Source organism: Lolium rigidum, chromosome 2 (genome assembly GCF_022539505.1).
Source record: "Lolium rigidum isolate FL_2022 chromosome 2, APGP_CSIRO_Lrig_0.1, whole genome shotgun sequence".
Classification (NCBI taxonomy): domain Eukaryota; kingdom Viridiplantae; phylum Streptophyta; class Magnoliopsida; order Poales; family Poaceae; genus Lolium; species Lolium rigidum.
The window spans coordinates 206,619,869-206,642,593 of NC_061509.1; the positions used below are offsets into that span (position 1 = coordinate 206,619,869).

General features: G+C 45.6%; 2 protein-coding genes across 2 annotated transcripts; both read right to left on the bottom strand.

Moving 5' to 3' along the window:
• Window positions 1–216: 216 nt before the first annotated feature.
• Window positions 217–3,466, bottom strand: LOC124688015. Its single transcript, XM_047221730.1, has 6 exons — window positions 2,925–3,466; window positions 1,968–2,076; window positions 1,659–1,877; window positions 1,374–1,584; window positions 885–966; window positions 217–770 (listed from the first exon to the last, which is right to left on the bottom strand). The coding sequence occupies exons 1-6, from the start codon at window positions 3,396–3,398 to the stop codon at window positions 579–581; spliced, it is 1,287 nt and encodes a 428-aa protein (XP_047077686.1). The 5' UTR covers window positions 3,399–3,466; the 3' UTR covers window positions 217–578.
• A 2,276-nt stretch (window positions 3,467–5,742) lies between these two features.
• LOC124692872 (F-box protein At5g51370-like) lies at window positions 5,743–11,560 on the bottom strand. Its single transcript, XM_047226306.1, has 3 exons — window positions 10,242–11,560; window positions 6,286–6,547; window positions 5,743–6,196 (listed from the first exon to the last, which is right to left on the bottom strand). Exons 1-3 carry the CDS (start codon window positions 11,399–11,401, stop codon window positions 6,131–6,133), a joined length of 1,488 nt encoding a protein of 495 aa, XP_047082262.1. The 5' UTR covers window positions 11,402–11,560; the 3' UTR covers window positions 5,743–6,130.
• Between the last annotated feature and the right edge of the window lie 11,165 nt (window positions 11,561–22,725).

Below are 22,725 nucleotides of genomic sequence, written 5' to 3' on the forward strand. Positions count from 1 at the left end.
TGATGCCATTGCAAAAGAACTAACTGTATACTCAACGACTAGTTTCTTCTGAATATATAAACCTAATGCAGCTACCTGCCTGCCTTTCCTGACAATAAAATAGCTGGATACACGCAAAACTACCTCTTACTCAAGCGACACCTAAATCAAAACAATGAGAATCACACATAGAAAACGTGAATGCTATAGCCATACCCATGAACTCATGAAGCGAACAGCGGGAAATTTTCGACTGAAACTGTATATATATGCTCTCCAAATGGGGAGAAAAAGAATGTTGTTTCTAAGAACAGGAATTTAGGCCACAACAAGAGTATGGATACAGAAACACTATAATCTGCCCCTGTTTGCTTCTGGTCATGTCTAAGAATCAACGTTGAAGGGCTGATTAAGTGTTGAATGACCTGAAACTTCCATCAACCTAGCTAGGATAACAAACCGACATTATATACAGCATATATGGTAATTTTCTGGATATCTGACACTGCTGGTTTCTTTAGCTTTAGTCTTTTCGTGCTGGCACTGTTAGAGCTTATTGCAATCTGTTTGTCTGGAACTAGCACAAGTGAAGAGCTGGATCACAGGAAGGCCAGTGACCAAGGGAGCTTTCCTGTCCTAGACATCTTCTCCAAGGCTTTCTCAACACCAGCTATCCGATTGGCAGTGGCTGCCTGCTCCTTGACTTTCTTCTTATCAGCTTTCCTCTGCGCTTTTCGTATCGCCTTTTGCATCTTCTGCCCTGCTTCAGCTCTCTTCTTTTCCAACTTCATCTGTTTACAGTTGAGAACACAAACAGAATGTAAAACTACTGGTCCAGTGCTATAAGTGGAAATATTCAATGCAGTGAACACTGAAGTTGTCTTTCTTGGGGTTACCAAGCATACCTCAGTGTTTGTCATTTTCTCCCTGGCCTGTGCAATCTTATTCTTCTGCCAGACATCGATGTTTGCTTCTTTAATTTTCAGCCTAGATAACATAAGTAACATAAGTGCTCGGAATAAACATATCCGAATATTTTAAGCTCATCAACACTAAACATGATGATATTCTGCAGGTCAGTTCGTTAAGAAGTTTAAAACTTCAACAAATCAGAGTCACCCCTCACAAACAGTCATATCTGTACCAGTCATGGATCAAGCTCTTTTGTTCAATTTCAATGTATATTCAAGTGTAACAGCAACATGTTCATTTTTGACAACTCATTATGCTACATCTGTCCATCTCCCAAGCCATTTGCTTCCACGTCATTATTGGCTAATACAACTATTCTTGTTATATGACAATTCATTATTCTGAGCAAGTCCAGAATAAATTGCTAAAATATAAGTGCAATGTTAAGCGGTAATCGTATAAGATGAGATGATATGGATTACTTGTCTATGAGCTTTGAAATCTGTGCATCCTTCCAGGCAACCAACTTGGCATGGACGAAATTTTCCTTTGGTTTTACTGCAGAGCCCCGGACCCGTCTCTCCATCCTTTGCACTGCAACTGGACAATTCTCACCGTCTGAAAGGTCAAAAGCATGACCACCGTGATTGCCTCCCTCATAGGCACCTTCGGCATCGAAGTTCCAATCACGAGCTGCAACATACAAAATTGTCCCAATTCATGTTTTGCTGAAGAATTAACAGGTTTCAAGAGATTTAGGCCAGCACCTGAGGATATACGAGACGACACAGTATCTGCCTGCCAGTCCTTTTGGTCCATTGCCTCATCTTCCTCTTCACTTACTTTAGGCAATCTCCATTCATTGACAGCATCAATTGCTCCCATACGCCGCCTCTGGTAATTGCGTGCGGAGCGAGCTCGGCGCATCAATCTAGCTGGTGTGGCCTTGTGGACGAATCTTGGAGGCCCTCGGTTGGAACCGTCACCTGCATCATTGAATTAAACTAAGTGACCATGACATACAAGAAACAAAAATTGGTTCATCTATCAACAGGGAAGCAGGCAAAACACGGCACCTCTGCGATCCAGCAGAGAAGGGTGCCTGGGTGTCTGTAGTCTGATGTTTCGTGGTGTAGCAGACTTCATGAAATCTCCTCTGGTTGGTGCCCTCCCTTGCTCTTCCTCCTGAGGTAGTTTGTCTTATTAACAACTCCCAATTACTCATGAGCCGCGGAAGATAAAATGTATGCAAAGCAAAACTAGGTGGGTACAAAACTGGCAGCAGGATGTGTTAGATGAATGGAATCAGACACCAAATCATTCTAACCTGGCTGGCTGAAATAATGGTTAACATGATTGAGATAAGATTACTCCAGTTTTTGTCCATTTCAAGATGCTGGAAGGAAGAACCCTAGCAACAAACCCGGATCCCAAATGTGCAGGCTTTCCTAATCGGCAGTTCAATATTCTTGAATTTCCAATCAATTCCTAGGACATTCATCTATCAATGAAGAATCCAATTTAATTCTACACAATACTCCGAAAACTGAGGCATTTGTTCCCAGGAGCTACACAAGAAAATGAACAGCTCCAACCAAGAAACCCCCGCTGCAACAAGAATTATCTTAGGAATGAATAACCCTAGCAACACATCCAAATCCCAAATGTGCAGCCTTTTCTAGTCGGCAGTAAATTATTCCTGAATTTCCAATCAATTCCTGGGACATTCATTTATCAATCAAGAATCCAATTTAACTCTACACAATACTCCGAAACTGAGGCATTTGTTCCCAGGAGCAATACAAGAAACTCAACAGCTCCAACCAAGAAACCACCGCTGCAACAAGAAATTAACTTAGGAATCGATGGTGTCCGGCACAATTCATGAACCGCATGCTATTGCTATAGAGCTAAATAACCAAGAACGAAGGGGCAGGCAAAATCAAGAAACCAAGAACCCTGGAATTACCTCCCTTTCTAGCAAGAACCTGGCAGGAACAACAGGAAAGAGCACGGAGACAACGGAAACTGACCTCCCGTGACGTGACGAACGAGGATCCGTCGCTGTCGTCCTGGCGCTCCCCGCCGTCCCGGCAGCCGTCGCCGCCCTTGCTGCTGACGGGGCTGCATATGGGGGACGGGGAGGCCGGGCGGTGCTCGGTGAGGGACCCGGCGCTCCACGCGGCGCAGCTGCCGTAGGAGGAAGCCGGGCGGCGGCCGTAGGGCCCGCCGCGCGCGCCCATGGCGGCCATCGCGAGCAGCATCTGCGTGCTCCTCCCCGCGGACGCCTCGGGCTGGGGGTCGGGGTCGGGCTCGGCGTCGGCGGCGTAGAAGGCGGCGGCGCCGCCCTCGGAAGCGTCGGAGCGCGCGGGGGAGGACCCCGGCGAGACGCGGGAGGCGGCGGTGGGCTCGCCGACGCAGGGGAGCGGGAGCGGGAGGAGGTGGTCGATGCGGCGCATGTTGATGCTGCCGCAGGAGGAGACGCCGCCGTCGGCGACGGCGGCCATCTTCTTGGCTTCTTGGTATGCACACCTCGCTTCGTCTTGCCGACGGCGTGCCTGGCAGTTGCAGAGGGCGCGCGAGTTTAGAGAGAGAGAGAGACTGTGTCAGGGCCGAGAGAGAAAGGGAACCAAAAGATGGCACGGATGGGCTTACATATACAGGTAGGTGGGCTCTGGGCCGAACCGGGCCATCTTACGGGTGTTTGCGATTTATTCTCCGACAAGTGGGGTCGGTTGTGCTGCTCATACCCAGGAGGCCGCCGTTCAGCCCTAGTGCTTCCATCTCCTGTTCTTGGCATAAGGTCCGTTTGCGTCCGGACCGTAAATACGTCTGGGTCTCGAGTAGGGCGACGCAAAGTGATCGAGTTGTACGCGGCGACGGAAACCTAGCCCAAATATGGGCCAGGTTTGTGTTTCCGCGGACGCTTCGCGGTCGCACCAAGTGTCCGCCGTTCCCGCCAGTTGCCATTCCCGGCGTCAAAAATCAAAGTAGACCGGCGCGAGCAGTCCAGAAGCGATGGACGTTCTCGCCGCCGCAGCCACCACCATGGATGCCGCCGCCCCACACTCCTTCGTAGCCACGACCATAGCCAGCATGGAGGCTGCAGCTCCGTCGAAAGCAAAGCGGACCGGCGGCGGGACGCAAAGCCCAAGGCGGCCAAGAAGCTGTTGTCCAAGGAGGAGAATTGCGTCGAGGCCGCGAAGCGTCACGGCCGGCGCAAGAGCCTGAAGGAGAGGAATGCAGCGACCGTCGGCCAGCAGGCGTGGCAGATGAAGGTGAAAGTCGGCGTCGCGAAAGTAGGCCTCCATCCGAGCTTAGCAGGAACCTACATGCTCATCAAGCGAGAGGGGGTCGCCGGCGTCGCTCCTCCGGTCTCGTCGGTGAGCTCGGTAAGTTCCCAGCTGCGTCCTGGAACTCCTGCTCCCTTGCAGGGCCACCCGGCGTCGCGGTTCGCCTCCGGCGTGGCACCGGTGTAGTTCAACAGGGCGCCGATTCCCGACCTCAACCGGACGCCTAGAAGCGGTGACTCGTGTCCGGGCGCAACACACAAGGCGCGCCAGCTGCCGGAGGAGAGCATGCCGGAGCCCCGCATCCTATTTGACGAAATGGCAGCGACTGCCCCGACGATGGACGACCCGGTATGTGAGCTCTCTCAATGTGTGCGACTGCCCTGTATCATGCGTCTGACATTCGATCATTCGTATACCTATTGGAATAACCGGAATGAGACAGACATCCAGCACCGGAATGAGACAGAGAACAATGAAGCACATCGCGGGGAATGGAGCACCAAGATGATCAGACTTCATACCCTTTTGAAAAACACTCTGCCCTTCTTTCCCATTCCGGTGCCCTCAAGGCTTTCAGCGAGGAGGGATTTTTTGTCAGGCCATGATCCCGGGCCTTGAAGAGGTTCAAGGCAGTGCATAAGAAGGGCTACCATATGGTCTATTGCTGGGACAAGCTCAAGGACGTGCAAAAGTGGAGGACAAGCTTTGCGGTCTACGATGAAGCTATGAAGAATGGGACAGCGGTCAACCTCAACGACGAAGACGACGATCATTGCCGTCAAGCCCTTCCACCTCGTCCCCGCGGCCATAAGGCTACCAAGGCCGATCTAGCACGGGAGGCACAGGCCATTGCGTTCACCCAAAACCTGGAGAAGATGATGGCCGACAATCATGCCGCCTTGGCTGCTAGGGACGAGAAGAGGTGTCTGGAAAAAGAGGCCGCAGATGCCATCTTCCTCAACCTCACGAAAGAGGTCATTAAGGTCCAAAGGATAGACGTCGAGGCCAAAAAGGCAGACACCGAGGCCAAATTGCGTGACGCTGAGGCTAGGAGGATGGACGCCGAGGCCAAGACCTATGCAAAGGACACAAGGATCATGTTAGCCGACTTAAGCAGCATCGACGACGACACTAGGGCCTGGTTCATGAAGGGGCGCGCCGAAATCCGCGCGCGAGACGCCTGATCATCGACGCCATGCGCCCAACACCTTGGCCTCCTTTTGGACTTTTTATGTTGTTCAGGCCTTGTTGTGCCCCTTTTGGACTTCACTTTGCATCGTACCATGTTCAAAGTGTGATGAACTTATTTCAGACCTTAATTAATTTGAGATTGCAATTTCGTGCAAATTTGAGGGTACAACCTCTTTTTTGAATTTCCTGAAAATAAACTAACCCGCCCCGAAAATGCATCAGCCCGCTGGAGCCACCCCTAAACACAAATCGGACGCCGCGGACAATTTAGGCGTCCAAAATGCATCGTGCCGCTTGAGATGCCCTAAGATCAGCTGCTCAGGAGTCAGGAAATGCAAGGACAAAGTATCATCAACGTTCAAGAATCTCTTGACAAACCAAATAAATTCATCAGCCACGAAGAGCACATTGCAACTCGAGAGTAAGCATGCACCAACGTATTTCTGTATTGCAAAGTGTACACCAACGAAAACCATTTAGCAGTGAAGTCATGCGACATAAACATGAACTTCCTGTCATTTCTGTCTGATGCATCATCAGGAACTAACAAGTTCTACCGTAACTTAAAGAAACATTTCGTGGCATGCATAAATATTGGTTAGGATCCTCATTGGGAAGTTCAGGTTGTTACAGTTCGGCCACAAACACGAATCTGGACAGTTGGTACCTCAGTCGCGCTTCAGCGTGCCGGACCAAGCTTCGACCATAAGAGTTCCACACAAGCATGCCAAATTCTGTCTGGAGGAGCGATACAACTAAGCCGCGACACCCGCTGGATAGTTGAGTATCTTCTCTTTGACTCGTTGATGGCCCGGTAAAATCTGCTGCAAGAAAAGCTCAATCCTTACGGGCAGAGAACAGATGAAGCGCATCGCAGGGAATGGAGCACCAAGATGGTCAGACTTCATACCCTTTTGAAAAATACTCTGCCCTTTTTTCCCATTCCGGTGCCCGCAAGGCTTGCGGCGAGGAGAGATTTGTTGTCAGGCCTCCACTTCAGCTCTTTCAGATTAGAGAAAAGCTCTGAGAGTGCGGGAGTGATCTCCTCGTCCTTTACTTTATTGCACCCGACAACTTCTAGACTCTGCAAATCATTCCATGAGGTGACCACTGACTCGACTCCTCTAGTTGTTAATAGTGAGCAGCCTTCTAGGGAGAGGAATTTTATTCTCCTGAAAAGGGAAGAGAGTAGATAAACGTTAGTCCAGTCCCCAGTATCTAATGTGCAAGTATTAGTTCCAAAAATATAGGTTGTGGATCAAAATATTATATCCAATTCTTACTATACCTACTACCTAGACATGTGACAAGCCATGGCATATGCTAAAGCATTTCTAGAGGACGAAAGCATCCACTTTCAGCTAAGGTACACATCTCTTGAGAAGAAAATATCAAAAAATACCGAGATAAAAAATGGTTGTTTACACTACTACTTCCAGTAAGGGTATAAGATGATCTTAAGCTTAAGGGTAGTTTGAAATTCAAGGTTCCTACTCTAGGAATTCCAGCTGACAAAGGCTCAGTATGCAGTTGGTGAATTGCGTTTGCGCTGAATTAATTTCATAATGTGCTGCGGAAAAACCATGAAAGCAGCCAAATAGTAAAGTAGGCAACAGCTGGTGGGCAAACGAGCTTATCAAACACACCCTAAATGTGTTTCTGGTTAGGGTTCACTAGCCACTTACTTCAGCCAACTAATTCACTAGCTTGGTATTGTATTCAGAAAAACTGGGTACTTCATTAATCTGGAGTGCACTACACAAGAAACAAGCTGGGATGGTTTTTTGTTCCAAGAAAAGACCCTCATTAGATCCAGCTTATATAACTGAAGCTTTTCGGAGTCTGTTACAAGTAACAAGCTGGGATAGTTGACTGTAAAGTCTGAAGTCCATTCGCAAACTCAAAAATAAGGTAGTACTACACATCAAACAAGCTGGGTAGAGATATTTTTCAGCAAGGACCAAAAATATTACACTCGACGAGATGCAAAATGAATTCCTTCTCAGAGAGAAATAGCTACATATCACTTTTGGAACAAAATCAATTAGTCAAATGCCTCCAAGGGTTAATTAAATGCACGCAAGAAATGGGTGTCAAATAGCAGAAGAATGCTCAGGTCATAATTAACTGCTTCATGTGGGGCCAATAACCTACTAAATTCTACATAACACTAGCAGACAATATACAGGAACGCAGTCATTTCTCAGTCCTTTTACCACACTAAGAGATTGGGAAATCAACAATTAGTAGTTTTGGCACATGGTACAGCAGGCGATTGAATACGCAAAAGCGTTTAAATGTTCGGTACTGTGCAAGATTAGTATGTGCGGTTTCCTTCTTCCAACAAAGTGAATCATATAGCATTTGGTTAATAGAATTATTATTAGAGACTGATCTGTGACGCAATAACAGAAGTAACCTCTATCCTAAGGGAAAACATTTATCCAAACAAAAAAACTCAACCCTTGGGGAAAGAAACCCAAAGGCAGTGTTTGTTAGTTCGTGGAAAGCTGGCTCCACCCTTTTGAGGCGGCGCAGTTGGCAGCCAGGCACGCATACGAAACAAACTCAGTGAGGGGCCTTGTTTTTTGTCAGAACCAAGGTTCGAACCCTGGTTGTTAGCCTCACAACTGGAGGTTTCGACCACCATGATATCAGCACACTATCGCATTTATGCAGACATATAAAGGAATTTCTACATTTTACAGGTCCATTATTACCTAATATAAGAAACTATTTACCAAATGCTTGTTGAATTACAGCCTCGCTGGTTAATCCAAGATGTCACTAACAGGAAGCTACATTTTAGGTTAGGAGTATCATCGCTCTACACAAATGGCACTGGGGTGAAGAATGGTTACCGGGTGAGGCTTTAATCACCAGAAGAGAAAACAGTATACTAAGAAATGGTTTCACTTAAACACGTACCTTGAAATCAGTACAAACTAAGTACATCACCTGATAACACATCAACCATATCCAAAAATACATTAACGACATCTATTGATGTGCTAGCTTTTTTTTGTTGCACACTGACAGTGCTCAAAAGATGGAGAGCAAAAGGATAACTAAAGTTCATTATCAGTAACAAGATAGCATACAATATACGTCATTAGTAAACATAAAAGTTATGTAGCAGAGTTTATCTTAGCATAGTTGTTGAACACATTCAAACAACCAGAACTCCACTCAATCCTCAGGATAGTTATTAATCATTCCAACCACCACAGGAACAATGGTCACTCCAATCATGCATGGGGTCCACGTACTGCAAGCATCCCCCCCCCCCTGACACATCAGTAAACATAAAAATTAACTACCAAAGTTTGTCTTAGCATGGTTCTTAATTCAAACAACAAGAACTGCACTCGATCTGCAAGATGGTCATTAATCATTCCAGTCAGCACAGAAGCAATGGTCACTCCAGTCACGCACAGGTCCATGTGATTGGGAAATCGACAATTATTGCTTTGGGACATTGTTAGGAAGGTGGCTGAATACGCACAATTGTCTAAATATTCAGTATATGACATGTGTAACATTAGTCATCTGATGTTTCCTTCTTCCAACAAAATCAATTCTACTACCTCACAAAAATTAACTAGCAAAGTTTGTCTTAGCATGGTTCTTAAAACATTCAAACAACAAGAACTGCACTCGATCCGCAAGATGGTCATTAATCATTCCAGTCAGCACAGAAGCAATGGTCTCTCCAGTCACGCGCAGGTCCATGTGATTGGGAAATCGACAATTAGTGCTTTGGGACATTGTTAGGCAGGTGGCTGAATACGCACAATTGTCTAAATATTCAGTATATGACAAGTGTAAGATTAGTCATCTGATGTTTCCTTCCTCCAACAAATTAATTCTACTACCTCTGTTTCGAAATAAGTGCCAGAATTTTGTCTAGATGCGAACGTATCTAGACACATTTCAATGTGTAGATACATTCGTATTTAGAGAATCTTGCGACGCTTATTTTAGAACAGAGGGAGTTATAACACTAGCAAATGGAATTATTGGAGCCTGATTTGTGATGGAATAATAGAACTAACCTCTATCCTAATCAAATACGTTCACGCAGACATCTAAGCCAAGCATTACAACTTACAGGTCATTATTACTTCCTAATATTAGAAAATATTTATTAAATGCTCGTTCAGTAGCAGCCTTGCTGGGTAAGCCAAAGGTCTTTAACAGGAAGCTACATTTGAGGTTATGACTGTTATTGCTCTATACAAATGGCAGTGGGGTGAAGAATGGTTACCGCATGAGGCTCTTATCACAAGAAAAGAAAACAAGTATACTAAGAAATGGTTTCACTTAAACACGCACCTTAAAACTGATACGAACAAAATACATCAACTGATAACACATCAACCATGAATACATTAACGACATCTATTGAACTGCTAGATTTTTTTCCCCTTTGCACACAGACAGCACTCGCAGAATTGGGAAAAAGGGATAACTAAGTAAATTATATGTAAGAAGATAACACGCCATCAGTAAACATTAAAGCCAACTACAAAGGTCATCTTAGCATGGTTGTTGTTAAAAAATTCAAACAGAAGAACCGCAGTCAACCCTGAATATAGTTATTAAGCATTCCAATCACCACAGAAGCAGTGGTCACTCCAATCATGCACGGGATCCATGCATTGCAAGCATCCGAACGTTAGCTACCTAAGACTCCTTTTAGTGGCAGCATGTCATTATCACAGACAGAAGAAACAAAAAGCATGAATGAATAATTAAACAGTAGAAGGCACAAACTGTCCCCATTACGCAATCATCGGTAATCCATGTGGAAACTAGTAGTAATACATTTGAACATTTGAAGAGCCAGATTGGTGGTTACAATACCTGCATAGGCCAGCCAACGCAAACATGTCGTCTTCAAGGCCCCAGCAATTCTGAACCAGAAACTCACGAGCACCCTCACAGACCAAAAAGAGAGCATGGAGGGCGCGGCGGTCACGCAGGTGGCAGTGGTGCAATTGCAGGCTCTCGAGCGTGAGGCAGGCGCCGAGATGTTCAGGGGGGCCAGGATCGTCATCGATCCTGCCGCACCCCTGAAGGCGCAGGGTCTTGAGGTTGCCACAGAAAGCCAGCGCGGCGAGCCACCCGGCGTCCATCCTGTGGTCGGCGATGGTGAGCTCCTCGAGCATGGCGCAGCAGCGGCCCACGGCGGCGATGCCGTCGTAGCTGCCCTCGCAGCCGACGAGCTCGAGCTTGACAAGGCGCTTGCAGCCGTGGGCGAGGATGGTGAGGCCGATGTCGGTGACCCCGCCGTCGTGGCCGGTGCCGTAGAGCGGGGAGGAGGCGGCGGCGACGCGCAGGATTTGGAGGTGCGCAAAGGCGGACACCGGGCGGAGCGCGAGGTCGGTGCATCGGTGGAGCTCGAGCTCTTGTAGTGTTGCGCAGCCGCCGGCGATGTCCATGAGGCCGCCGGACTCGGACGCCGCGGCCGTGGCGGAGAGGCGGCGGAGGTTGGGGAACCTGGCGGCGACGACCGCCAGGCCCCTGTCGAGCACGTCGTCGGCGAGGAAGCGGCAGGCGCCGAGCGGCGGGTCGGCGCTGGGGTCTAGGGTTAGCGAGACGGCACCGCAGGTGAGGACCGGGGAGGCCCGGGAGGGGGCGGCGGGCGCGGCGATGGAGGCCGGGAAGAGGTCGAGGACCGATAGGTTGGGGAAGCGGTGCGGGAGGCGGTGCGTGACGAAGGCCCAGTCCCGCACGGCCAGGCGGCGGCGGAGGCGGCCGGAGAGGCGCGCCCAGCGCTTGCAGACGAGCGAGGCGGCGGACGTGAGGTGCGGGTCCGGGAGGCAGGCGAGGACGCGGAGGAGGAGCTCGTCGGAGAAGGCTAGGGTTTGGTCCGGCGGCGTTGGCGGGGGCGCCGCCGCGGCGGCGCGCGCGTGCGGCGGCTTCCCGGGGAGCATCCACAGGTCGGGCCAGCCCTTGAGGCCGTCGCGGTGGAGGCCGGCGGCGGCGGCGGCGGTGAGGAGGTGGCGGTCGGGCTCAGGCATTTGGCGCTACGTTTCCTCGCAGGAGCGCAACGCCGCGCTGCCGCATAGGACCCGACGGACCCGCAGCTCGTCGGCCGGCGTTGCTCCGGTTTCGGAAATCGGCGATTCTGCTGCGGTGCGTGTGCCGTGTGGGGATCTGGGGTTTCGGGGGGAAATTTGTGTTGCGGCGGAGGGTTTTTGTGGGATTTGGAAATTGGAGTTGGCGCTTGAGGAGGAGCGGCGCGGGATAAGGGAGATTCCGGTCTCTGGTCACTGGTTAGCAGCAGCAGCGTGTGGTGGTGGGGAAAAGTTTTTGAAATCCTTTCCTTGTCTCCGCCTGCAAGGTTGCCAAGTTCTTGTTTCCTTGCTTGGAAAGAGCTGTACACTCTGCAACACAGTAGTATCTCTTTTTTTTTGAAATAAACACAGTAGTATCTCTGGATGAAAGAAAATGTTTTCTTTTCATTTCTTGTTTCTTCCGTTATTATCGAGCTAGTCGATGTGATCAATTTGGTCTTTCTGGACGAACAACTGGCCTCACTAGTCCATCTGTAGAGCATCAGTGCTCTCGGCATATTGCAAAATTCAAAATCTTATATTTACAGGTTTCAAAAAGTTATGAAACAAATTCTGAAAGTAGTTAGATATATCCAACTAACGTTCAAAATCTCAATTCTATATGTTTTCTATTCTAAGCTACACAAAAATAACAATTTTGTGTAGCCCAAACTACATATTGTTTCCAACTGAAAATTCGCTCGTTTAACAGATACATTACGGACTATATCATGATTTTTTCAGATTTTTTGAAAACTTAGAAACATTATTTTCAGTTTTTTGAATAAAAAGGTCGATGGAACCCATTTGCACCAAATCTCTGTCCTAACTATTTATTATATTTTGTTCATCAAATTAGGTCAAAGTTTTCTTTTTAAGTGTGTTACACTAATAAACCGGCATGGATGGTGAACTCGGTGTACCGCAGCGTTAAGTACGCAATAATGTCTCTCTTTTCCATTTCCCTGAGCTTTAAACTGAAAGCAAGGGTAGTTCCTTAACTCGTTCTTAAATGCTACTAACAAACTGCTTTGAAAATAAAGTTTCCCTTCCCAATTGCTCCGTGGACGATCGCTGCAGCATTGGTTTTCTGCCCCCTTTTTCGCGAATTATTGGTGTTCTGCTGCTATTTCGCTGACGAGAGCAAAGTTCCTTCGGGAACAGAATTCAGACACGGAAGCTTTAGAGGGCAGATAACGAATTAACTCTACTGGATCGGTTCCACATTTTCAGGCCCGCAAAATCTATTTCTTGCTGAGGCACTCCCTTGTCTTAGACAGTGCTCCCTCATCTCCTCCGTCGCTTTCTCATCGTGTGGTCCCGAAAAGAACCGTCGCTTCCCGACAAAATAGGTGTCGGTTCCTGTTCGAACTCCACCGCTCTCGTTTCATCCCCAACCTCTCGCCCTCCCGTTCTCCTCCTCGCCTCCCTCCACTGCGATTCGGGGTCTCGCGGCGATTTTCCTCCAGCGGGGAACCACGGCCGAATCCCCTAGGGTATCTCGAGCGGTCGTCGTCAAGTTTCGTCGGCGTGGCTCCGCTCGTCGGCGCCGCGTTGCGGATCGATGATTTTGTGGCGGGGGTTCTCATTGCTGGAGGTTTTATCAGCGCTGCGCTTCCCCGAATCGAAGATTCTGAGGCCGCCGAACGTCGTCGTCGAGTAGCCGACCGCGAATCGACGATTTCCGAGGCTGGGTGTGTTGTCAGGAGAGCATTCGGGGAAGGAGAGCCCCGTCTTCGTAGCTGTGGTAAGCACTTCTACATCGATTGCTCTTACTTTTGGGGTTGCGCCGCTTCTCGTCGGACCTCGAATCGAAGAACGAGAAGCAACCCATCGCGCTCCTCCCCATCGCCCGCCTGCAGGGCCCGCCGATTCGCTCCGTGACCTACTAGCCGACTCGAATCCTGCGGTGCTTTTGCTGCGTGAATGCGGCTGCCTCACGGCGGCGCGGCGAGGCGTTGATTGCGTAGGCCGCGTGCGATGGGTTGCTTCGATTTGATTTTCGCATGGTTTGGTGCTTTTGATTTCCTGTTCATATGTCTGTTCTCGGCTAGTTAGACACGCGGATGTACTTCTCTATGCACCATTGCTCCTGTTCTCGTCTTCCTAGGTCATGGATGTGTTCGTGGTTCGTATATGTGTGATTTGTAGTAGTCATGTCTTCGGAATTTGTGAAGCTACTACACCTCCGACCATAGTGTTCATGTGTTTGCTGCATGTTCATCCTCGTATGGATGTGGTGATTATTACATGTATCAAAATGGTGATTTATACATCCTATTGCATCTTTGTACATTTGCAATACTCAAACTAAGCATTGTTATGCTGCATGTATACTTTTTATTTTGGATGTAAAAAATTGTCAGTATATACATCCTTTGGATATCAAAAATTGTCAGTATATACATCCTTTGGATATCAAAAATTGTCAGTATATACATGCTCATCTACAGCTGGAACTTCCTCATCCAAAGGATGTATAATTTGCATAATTAATACATCATTGTTATCTATGGCATGTAATTTTTGGATCACTTTTATTAATACATATGGCATGTAAATTATGGCATGTAATTTGCATAATTAATACATCATTGTCAGTACATCATTGTCACAATTTTGGATCACTTTTATTTTTGCATGTGTTAAACATTTATTGCTCAAGCACATGTGTTAACTCAGACATGTTGATTGTGTTTGTTTTCAGGTCCTGTCCTTTTGTACAAGCTTACTTCTCTAACAGCATTTTCAAGTTCACGATGGTACGGTAGATGGTTTTCATTTTGCTTTTTTTTCATGACTATATGTTCATGTTATTTCAGCTAAAAGGAGTTTTTTATGTTGTGCTTGTTGTGCTGCAGGAATCCTCACGCAAAAAACTGTCCAACGCATGCCAGTCTAAATTTACTAAGATGAAAGCAAAGTTGTAGCTCCAGCATAAAGTTAGTGCTGATGGAACTCACCAAGATCATCAAACTGCATCTGAGTTACCAGAAATCAAGAAAGTTCCAGTTGTAGATGAGGAAGTTCCAGCTGTAGATGAACATGTGGGAAGTGCAGCTGCTGATATTGGCGATGCCCAGGCAGTATCAAAAAAGAAGAACCAGGTTTGTATATATTCTCATGATTTTGTTCAGTTTCTTTTAATTTGGATTACATTTTTTTACATCGAACTATGCTTTTTTGATTCGTATGGCTGATAGAAGTTTCCTCTCATGTTTTTGGCAGAGCAATCTCTTCAATCGATCATCTCACATGAAGATTGTAAGGCTCTGTAAGGACTTGACAGAAGATCAACTGGCTTTGTTGGTGAAATCAGATTTTGGACAGATTGCCAAGATGAAGTGTTCGAAACTCAATCCTGCGCTTTGCCATTTCTTGATGGATCATTTGATCCACATGGGTGCGCTCTGGATTTCGGTGAAAGGGGTAGAATTCCTGTTACTCCGGATTCTGTTGTGAAGGTTCTTGGTGTTTCCATGGGCAATACTGATGTCCCCTATACACTGGATGTCGACGCCACCAGCCTGATACTGGAGATGCTTGGGATTAAGGATGGTGTCCAACCTACAGTCACTTTTATTGAGAAGCAGTTAGGACCATCATTTCCTGCGGACACTGCATATCTTCGGAAGTTTGTGATATATGTGATCAGCTCTGTTTTTGCGCCAACAACTGGAATAAAGGTCAGCCCAAAGTGCTATCCTCCCGTGATCAACACAGAGGCTATTAAAACATTGAATTGGGCCAAGTTCGTTGTTGACATACTGGTTCAGACTGCAAATGCAAAGATCAATAAGAATTGGTTCAAGGCTTGCATGCCATATATCATGGTTAGTTTCTAAAAATAGCCAAAGTTTTTGTTTGTTCCCTTTTACATGCAGAGAGAAGTTTTTTGTACAAGTTGTAATGTGCATAATGTGTTCCTGCAGATATTGTATCTTGATTCATTGGAAATAACTTCAGTAGATGTGCCGGAGGATGGTACTAGATGTTGTGTCTGGACAAATCAGATGGTCAGGCTTGTTTCTGATTTGGACACTGATACGTCTCCAACGTACTATTTCCTTACAAATTCAAGTGACGATCTAACTCATTTGCATCCATTCACTCACAATTTTAATTGATGAGTTACTGACATATTTATATACGTGTTTAGCTTTTACTGGATTCTCCTAGATATTCAAATTGATAATGGAAGATTTGATGTCTACGACCCATTAACGAGAAATTTGGAAGACTTCCAAAGCATGCAAGACATGATCCAAAGGTAATTTCAATCATTCTCGCGCTATGTCGGTGTCTTTCGATGATTTTCTGAGATATCAAGTAGTGAATAACTTAGCAATTCATTTTCCTTGCCGGGCAGGGTTTGGAAGCGGTTCAAGTCCGAGACTGTCGGTATCTCTCATGAGAAGCTGACGTTTTGGAGTGTTCCGGTAAGTAGTACGAGATAGGGCCATGCATCTCTTTACTACTATTTTAAATATAATTATGATGCATTCTAGATTATTATTTGATTAAATTGTATTCTCTTAAAGTGCTACCAACAACCACCAGGAACACATCTATGTGGATACTTCGTTTGCGACTTCATTCGCACGTTTACCTTTGAGCACAAGGATTTAAGATACAACGTAAGCAATACATTCACAACTTTATTTTATTACCGTCATTTTTGTTATCATGATTGATATTCATATTGATCTCCTTTACTTATATAGTTCGACGCCATGCGAGGGAGGTCCACACTAGAGGAACGCGCAAATGCTGTTGCAGAGGAGCTGGCGGGTTTTTTGAGGAAGGAAGCTAAAGACGACAAAGGAAGATTTAGTGTAGCTAGAGGCCATTGATACGTCTCCGACGTATCGATAATTTCTTATGTTCTATGCCATATTATTGATGATACCTACATGTTTTATGCACACTTTATGTCATATTCGTGCATTTTCTGGAACTAACCTATTAACAAGATGCCGAAGTGTCGGTCCTCGTTTTCTCGCTGTTTTTGGTTTCAGAAATCCTAGTAACGAAATATTCTCGGAATTGGACGAAACGAAGACCCAGGGGCCTATTTTTCCACGGAGCTTCCAGAAGACCGAAGGAGATACGAAGTGGGGCCACGAGGTGGCGACACCACAAGGCGGCGCGGCCAAGGGGGGCCCGCGCCACCCTATGGTGTGGGCCCCTCGTCAGCCCCCCGACTCTGCCCTTCCGCCTACTTAAAGCCTCCGTCGCGAAACACCTGATGCGAAAAACCACGATACGGAAAACCTATCGAGACGCCGCCGCCGCCGATCCCATCTCGGGGGATTCTGGAGATCTCCTCCAGCACCCTGCCGGAGAGGGGATTCATCTCCCGGAGGACTCTACACCGCCATGGTCGTCTCCGGAGTGATGAGTGAGTAGTTCACCCCAGGACCATGGGTCCATAGCAGTAGCTAGATGGTTGTCTTCTCCTCAGTGTGCTTCATTGTTGGATCTTGTGAGCTGCCTAACATGATCAAGATCATCTATCTGTAATTCTATATGTTGTGTTTGTCGGGATCCGATGGATAGAGAATACCATGTCATGTTAATTATCAAGTTATTACATATGTGTTGTTTATGATCTTGCATGCTCTCCGTTACTAGTAGAGGCTCTGGCCAAGTTTTTGCTTTTAACTCCAAGAGGGAGTATTTATGCTCGATAGTGGGTTCATGCCCGCATTGACACCGGGACGAGTGATGTAAAGTTCTAAGGTTGTGTTGTGCTCGTTGCCACTAGGGACAAAACATTGGCGCTATGTCCGAGGATGTAGTTGTTGATTACATTACGCACCATACTTAATGCAATTGTCCGTTGTTAGCAACTTAATACCGGAGGGGGTTCGGATGATAACCTGAAGGTGGACTTTTTAGGCATAGATGCAGCTTGGATGGCGGTCTATGTACTTTGTCGTAATGCCCAATTAAATCTCACTATACTTATCATGTCATGTATGTGCATTGTTATGCCCTCTCTATTTGTCAATTGCCCGACTGTAATTTGTTCACCCAACATGCTTTTATCTTATGGGAGAGACACCTCTAGTGAACCGTGGACCCCGGTCCATTCTTTTAATACTCGAAATACAAATCTGCAGCAATACTTGTTTTACTCGTTTTCTTGCAAACAATCATCTTCCACACAATACGGTTAATCCTTTGTTACAGACAAGCCGGTGAGATTGACAACCTCACTGTTTCGTTGGGGCAAAGTACTTTGGTTGTGTTGTGCAGGTTCCACGTTGGCGCCGGAATCTCCGGTGTTGCGCCGCACTACATCCCGCCGCCATCAACCTTCAACGTGCTTCTTGACTCCTACCGGTTCGATTAAACCTTGGTTTCTTATCGAGGGAAACTTGCCGCCGTGCGCATCACACCTTCCTCTTGGGGTTCCCAACGGACGTGTCAACTACACGCATCAAGCAAATTTCCGGCGCCGTTGCCGGGGAGATCAAGACACGCTGCAAGGGGAGTCTCCACTTCTCAATCTCTTTACTTTGTTTTTGTCTTGCTTTATTTTATTTACTACTTTGTTTGCTGCATTATATCAAAACACAAAAAAATTAGTTGCTAGTTTTACTTTATTTACTGTCTTGTTTGCCATATCAAAAACACAAAAAAAGTAGTTTACTTGCATTTATTTTATCTAGTTTGTTTTATTTACTACTGTTAAAATGAGTAATCCTGAAGTTGAAGTTCGTTTATTTAAGCAACAAGGGGGAGAATGTTTAAAAGATGCTTGGTATAGAATTAGTGATGCCCATAATAGGTGCACTAAGAAACACTCCACCACTATCCTACTCAGGAATTTTTATGTTGGTATCTCTAGCTGGAATAGATATGTTCTTGATTGTCTCGCGGGAGGTAACTTCCTAGGCGCTCCCGCTTTAGAAGCTAGCTGCATTATTGAGAGTTTATTTGGAACACCACCTGTTAATGAAACTAAAATTGAAACCTCCCTTGAGGATGTTATGAAAAAATTGGAAACCATAGAGAAAAATTTTCCGAGTGTTGAAACTAAGTTGGAGATATTACTTGATAAAACCGATGAACTTGATAAATCCTTAGGAGGAATTGATGAAAGAATTAGTGTCCTAGGAACTTGTGTTGACCATGATAATCAAATTAATAGGATTGGCGAACTTGAAAAAGCTATGGGAACCTTGGGTTCAACCTTTTCATCTTTACGAGCTTAGAGAGAAAGCTTATGTGGGAAAGGAGCAAAAGTTTATGTATGTCTCTAAAGTGCCTAAACCAAAGAAATATTATTATAGGCCTAAAATTGACAAAGCCCCTAGTACCACTACAAATGGGGGAGCTTATGATATTAATGCTCCATCTCGCGATAACACTTGAGATACACTTTCTGCGCCTAGCTGAAAGGCGTTAAAGAAAAGCGCTTATGGGAGACAACCCATGTTTTTACTCCAGTATTTTTGTTTTATATTTGTGTCTTGGAAGTTGTTTACTACTGTAGCAACCTATCCTTATCTTAGTTTTGAGTTTTGTTGTGCCAAGTAAAGTCTTTGATAGTAAAGTTAGTACTAGATTTGGATTACTGCGCAGTTTCAGATTTCTTTGCTGTCACGAATCTGGGTCTACCTCCCTGTAGGAAGCTCAGAAATTTAAGCCAATTTACGTGCATGATCCTCAGATATGTACGCAACTTTCATTCAATTTGAGCATTTTCATTTGAGCAAGTCTGGTGGCCTAATAAAATCCATCTTTACGGACTATTCTGTTTTGACAGATTCTGCCTTTTATTTTGCATTGCCTCTTTCGCTATGTTGGATGAATTTCTTTGATCCATTAATGTTCAGTAGCTTTATGCAATGTCCAGAAGTGTTAAGAATGATTGTGTCACCTCTGAACATGTGAATTTTTATTATGCACTAACCCTCTAATGAGTTGTTTCGAGTTTGGTGTGGAGGAAGTTTTCAAGAATCAAGAGAGGAGTATGATGCAATATGATCAAGGAGATTGAAAGCTCTAAGCTTGGGGATGCCCCGGTGGTTCACCCCTGCATATATCAAGAAGACTCAAGCGTCTAAGCTTGGGGATGCCCAAGGCATCCCCTTCTTCATCGACAACATTATCAGGTTCCTCCCCTGAAACTATATTTTTATTCCGTCACATCTTATGCACTTTGCTTGGAGCGTCGGTTTGTTTTTGTTTTTTTTGTTTTGTTTGAATAAAATGGATCCTAGCATTCACTTTGTGGGAGAGAGACACGCTCCGCTGTAGCATATGGACAAATATGTCCTTAGGCTCTACTCATAGTATTCATGACGAAGTTTCATCTTCGTTAAATTGTTACTAGGAAGCATCCGCGCGGCGACACGCCGCGCCCGTCCTAATAATCGTTTGAACACTAAGTATTCAAATTTAAGCATATATAGGTTCTACTATATGTTGCAAATATTTATGAAATAGATTTAATAATAGTCATGTACACAGGGTAGACGGGCGAAGTCCTGATCCGTTTCTCTCATGCACAGGCACGAAGAGGACAATATGGACGCACGTGAAAAGCAGTCCTGATCTTTTTCACTTTAATCCCTTTCTCAGCACTGTCGCACCTACTATACTATACGATCCCCTTCTACTCTCTTTCCCGTGAAGCTAGAGCCACCGCATGTCCTCCTCAATTCCGGCCGCCGGAGCATCAATCGACGAAAGCGAGCATACTGCAGTGATCCTCGTGCCTTGCACCGCTGATTCGTCGCCACCAGTATGTCTTCCTGCCGCTGCTCGCACCGTACGCTCACAGTCCGTGAGCCCTTGGCCACCTGCAGCCGTTGCATGGGGAAAGCGGTCACGCATAACGGAGCTGCGAAGCTAAGGGTCCGTCCCACCACCGTCGTTCGGACGAAGGGAGACGCACACCTGCCGGCAGCAGTGAAGCTCCGGAATCGCAGCTGGATTTGCCATCTTGGGGAACCCGAAGCGGAGCCGGAACCAGAGCTGGATGCATGTTCGTCCTATGGCTGTCCAGCGAAGGCGACGGCAGGGTCAATGAAGCCGCCGCGGCCTCTCCAGACTCCATGGCCGCAGGTCCACCCGCTGTGTCTGTGTGGAGTGAGGAAGAGAAACCGACAGGTTTTTTGTTCACTTGTACCTATCTCATCCCTTAATTCTGCATATTTACTGGAATTTGTGCTGAGTTTGCTCGTCTTTTCCTTGCGTAATTTTTTCATTCTCTGTCCAAAGACGACTGAGCGGCTGAGACCTGACAAAAAATCAGATGATCAAGCAGCTTGCTGTGCAAAGTAATCAATTTAAAGAATCACATGTACATGCGCAAGGTCTTTACTTAATTCCTCACAATTTTCTTCCAAGATGGTAACTCGTTGAGAAGTTGAACATGGCATTCATATATAGCATTAATTAAAAGAAATTGCAAAATTCTACTCTTTCAATCGGATTCGCATGCGAATCGGTTATTTTGATCTAAGAACTTCAGGAAAATATGACAGAACACTATTGAAAGCGAATGTGAGAAATCGCAAGTAATGATTCCAAGATTAGAAGATAGTAACAGCGAGAACATAAAAGATTGTCTCCGAAGCAGTGCATGTAATGAACATTAATGCTTGCAAGGATGGTTTCTTGTCATTCTAGACTCAAGAATAAATTCTGTCCAGCAAATTATTCAAAGATTTTTTTGTAAGACATCAAACTTACAGAGAATACGAAAAATTATATTGGGTATCATCGATTCTGCAGAAATGTATATTTATTTATTTTTCTGCAAAATATTATCAATCGGCTTTCCCAATTTTTACTTTTCTTTTTCCCAAAGAAAGCGTAGAATTTTAGCTAACCTATTGACTTGTATTCCAGATAGCTTCTGTGTTGGGCGAACTATGGGAGCATTGGTCGGACGGTGGCAAAAGGGACTGGGAGGAAATAACCAGCGAGGACTGGGAGACAGGAGAGAATCCCCACCTGGCAGTGGATAACGCACACATGTGAGGCAGCACCCACGCATTTTTCCCCCAAAGAACATCTCCAAGTATGGCACCCTCCTTCTCTACTTGTTCCTTTGCCTCCAGTTTCGCAGAATCAGTGCTTGGTTAGCGCAGTAAGAAATGTTTGTTCTTTGTAGTTGATGGGACGGTGGCAAAAGGGACTGGGAGGAAATAACCAGCGAGGACTGGGAGACAGGAGAGAATCCCCACCTGGCAGTGGATAACGCACACATGTGAGGCAGCACCCACGCATTTTTCCCCCAAAGAACATCTCCAAGTATGGCACCCTCCTTCTCTACTTGTTCCTTTGCCTCCGAGCTTCGCAGAATCAGTGCTTGGTTGGTGAAGTAAGAAATCTTTGTTCTTTGTAGTTGATGGTAGAAATGCTAATACTTGTCGTAGTTCTTCTGATTGTGTTTTTTTGTTAAGTTTCATAATTTGTTAACTCTATGGGAATTAGGTAGTGCGAAATTTAGCTCTATGTGAAACCTTAGGTACTGCTAGGTTTTAACTCTGTGTGGAACCTTAGGTAATGCTTAGTTTATGTGTGAGAGGAAATAGCCCGGAAGGATCTGCTCACTACGTTTTCCAATTTCTAATGGAAAAATGAAACTCTGCCCTTAATGGAAAATCAAGAACCGTAGATCAATATGTAGAATGACATGGTTTCACTTATTGAAAAAACAACGTCTTGACAGTCCAATGCTCATTCTACATTCAAATGTTCATGGTGCTGAAGCAAATAGTCCAATGCTCATTCATTAAAAATGTTCATTTTTAGGCCCAAATTTTTCGAAACGCCATTCAAATGTTCATGGTGCTGAAGCAAATAGTAACTCGATTCATTGCAACTTTACCCAAACTAACCTTGTGTTCTAACTCGTTTCTTTTATTGAATAACCATGTTGATGTGAGCATACTAAATCAGGCTGCATGTGTTCAACATATTTGCGCCAGGCAATAGACCATGGCATAGCACATATAAGTCAGGCACTCATACAGTGTTGTCCCTATATTTTCTACACAGAATAGAGATGATTAAAACTTTAGGGAGGCCCATGTAGTGCTCATTTGGCACAAATGGAAAAGTTTTGCTGGCGTCTTATCCCATTCTATGATTTTTTAAGAAAATACAGGAAAAAAGAGCAGAGCTTTGTTGTATTTCTTTGACACCTTGGTTTACAAATGTGAAGTTCTAGATTTTTAACTAATTCTGACCATTCAAGATTTTTGTTTGTACAGAAAGCACACTTAGCCCCAACAATACTGATCTTTGTATTTTAAAACTAA

Excerpts from the sequence above, each read along its gene's own strand:
- LOC124688015 (XM_047221730.1), bottom strand. The coding sequence starts at position 3,398 with ATGGCCGCCGTCGCCGACGGCGGCGTCTCCTCCTGCGGCAGCATCAAC. Across the intron at positions 2,077-2,924 it reads CGTTCGTCACGTCACGGGAG|GAGGAAGAGCAAGGGAGGGC; the intron begins GTCAGTTTCCGT and ends AAACTACCTCAG. Across the intron at positions 967-1,373 it reads ATTTCAAAGCTCATAGACAA|GCTGAAAATTAAAGAAGCAA; the intron begins GTAATCCATATC and ends TATGTTATCTAG.
- LOC124692872 (XM_047226306.1), bottom strand. The coding sequence starts at position 11,401 with ATGCCTGAGCCCGACCGCCACCTCCTCACCGCCGCCGCCGCCGCCGGC. Across the intron at positions 6,548-10,241 it reads GCGTTGGCTGGCCTATGCAG|GAGAATAAAATTCCTCTCCC; the intron begins GTATTGTAACCA and ends TTCCCTTTTCAG. Across the intron at positions 6,197-6,285 it reads GCAGAGTATTTTTCAAAAGG|ATTTTACCGGGCCATCAACG; the intron begins GTATGAAGTCTG and ends TTCTTGCAGCAG.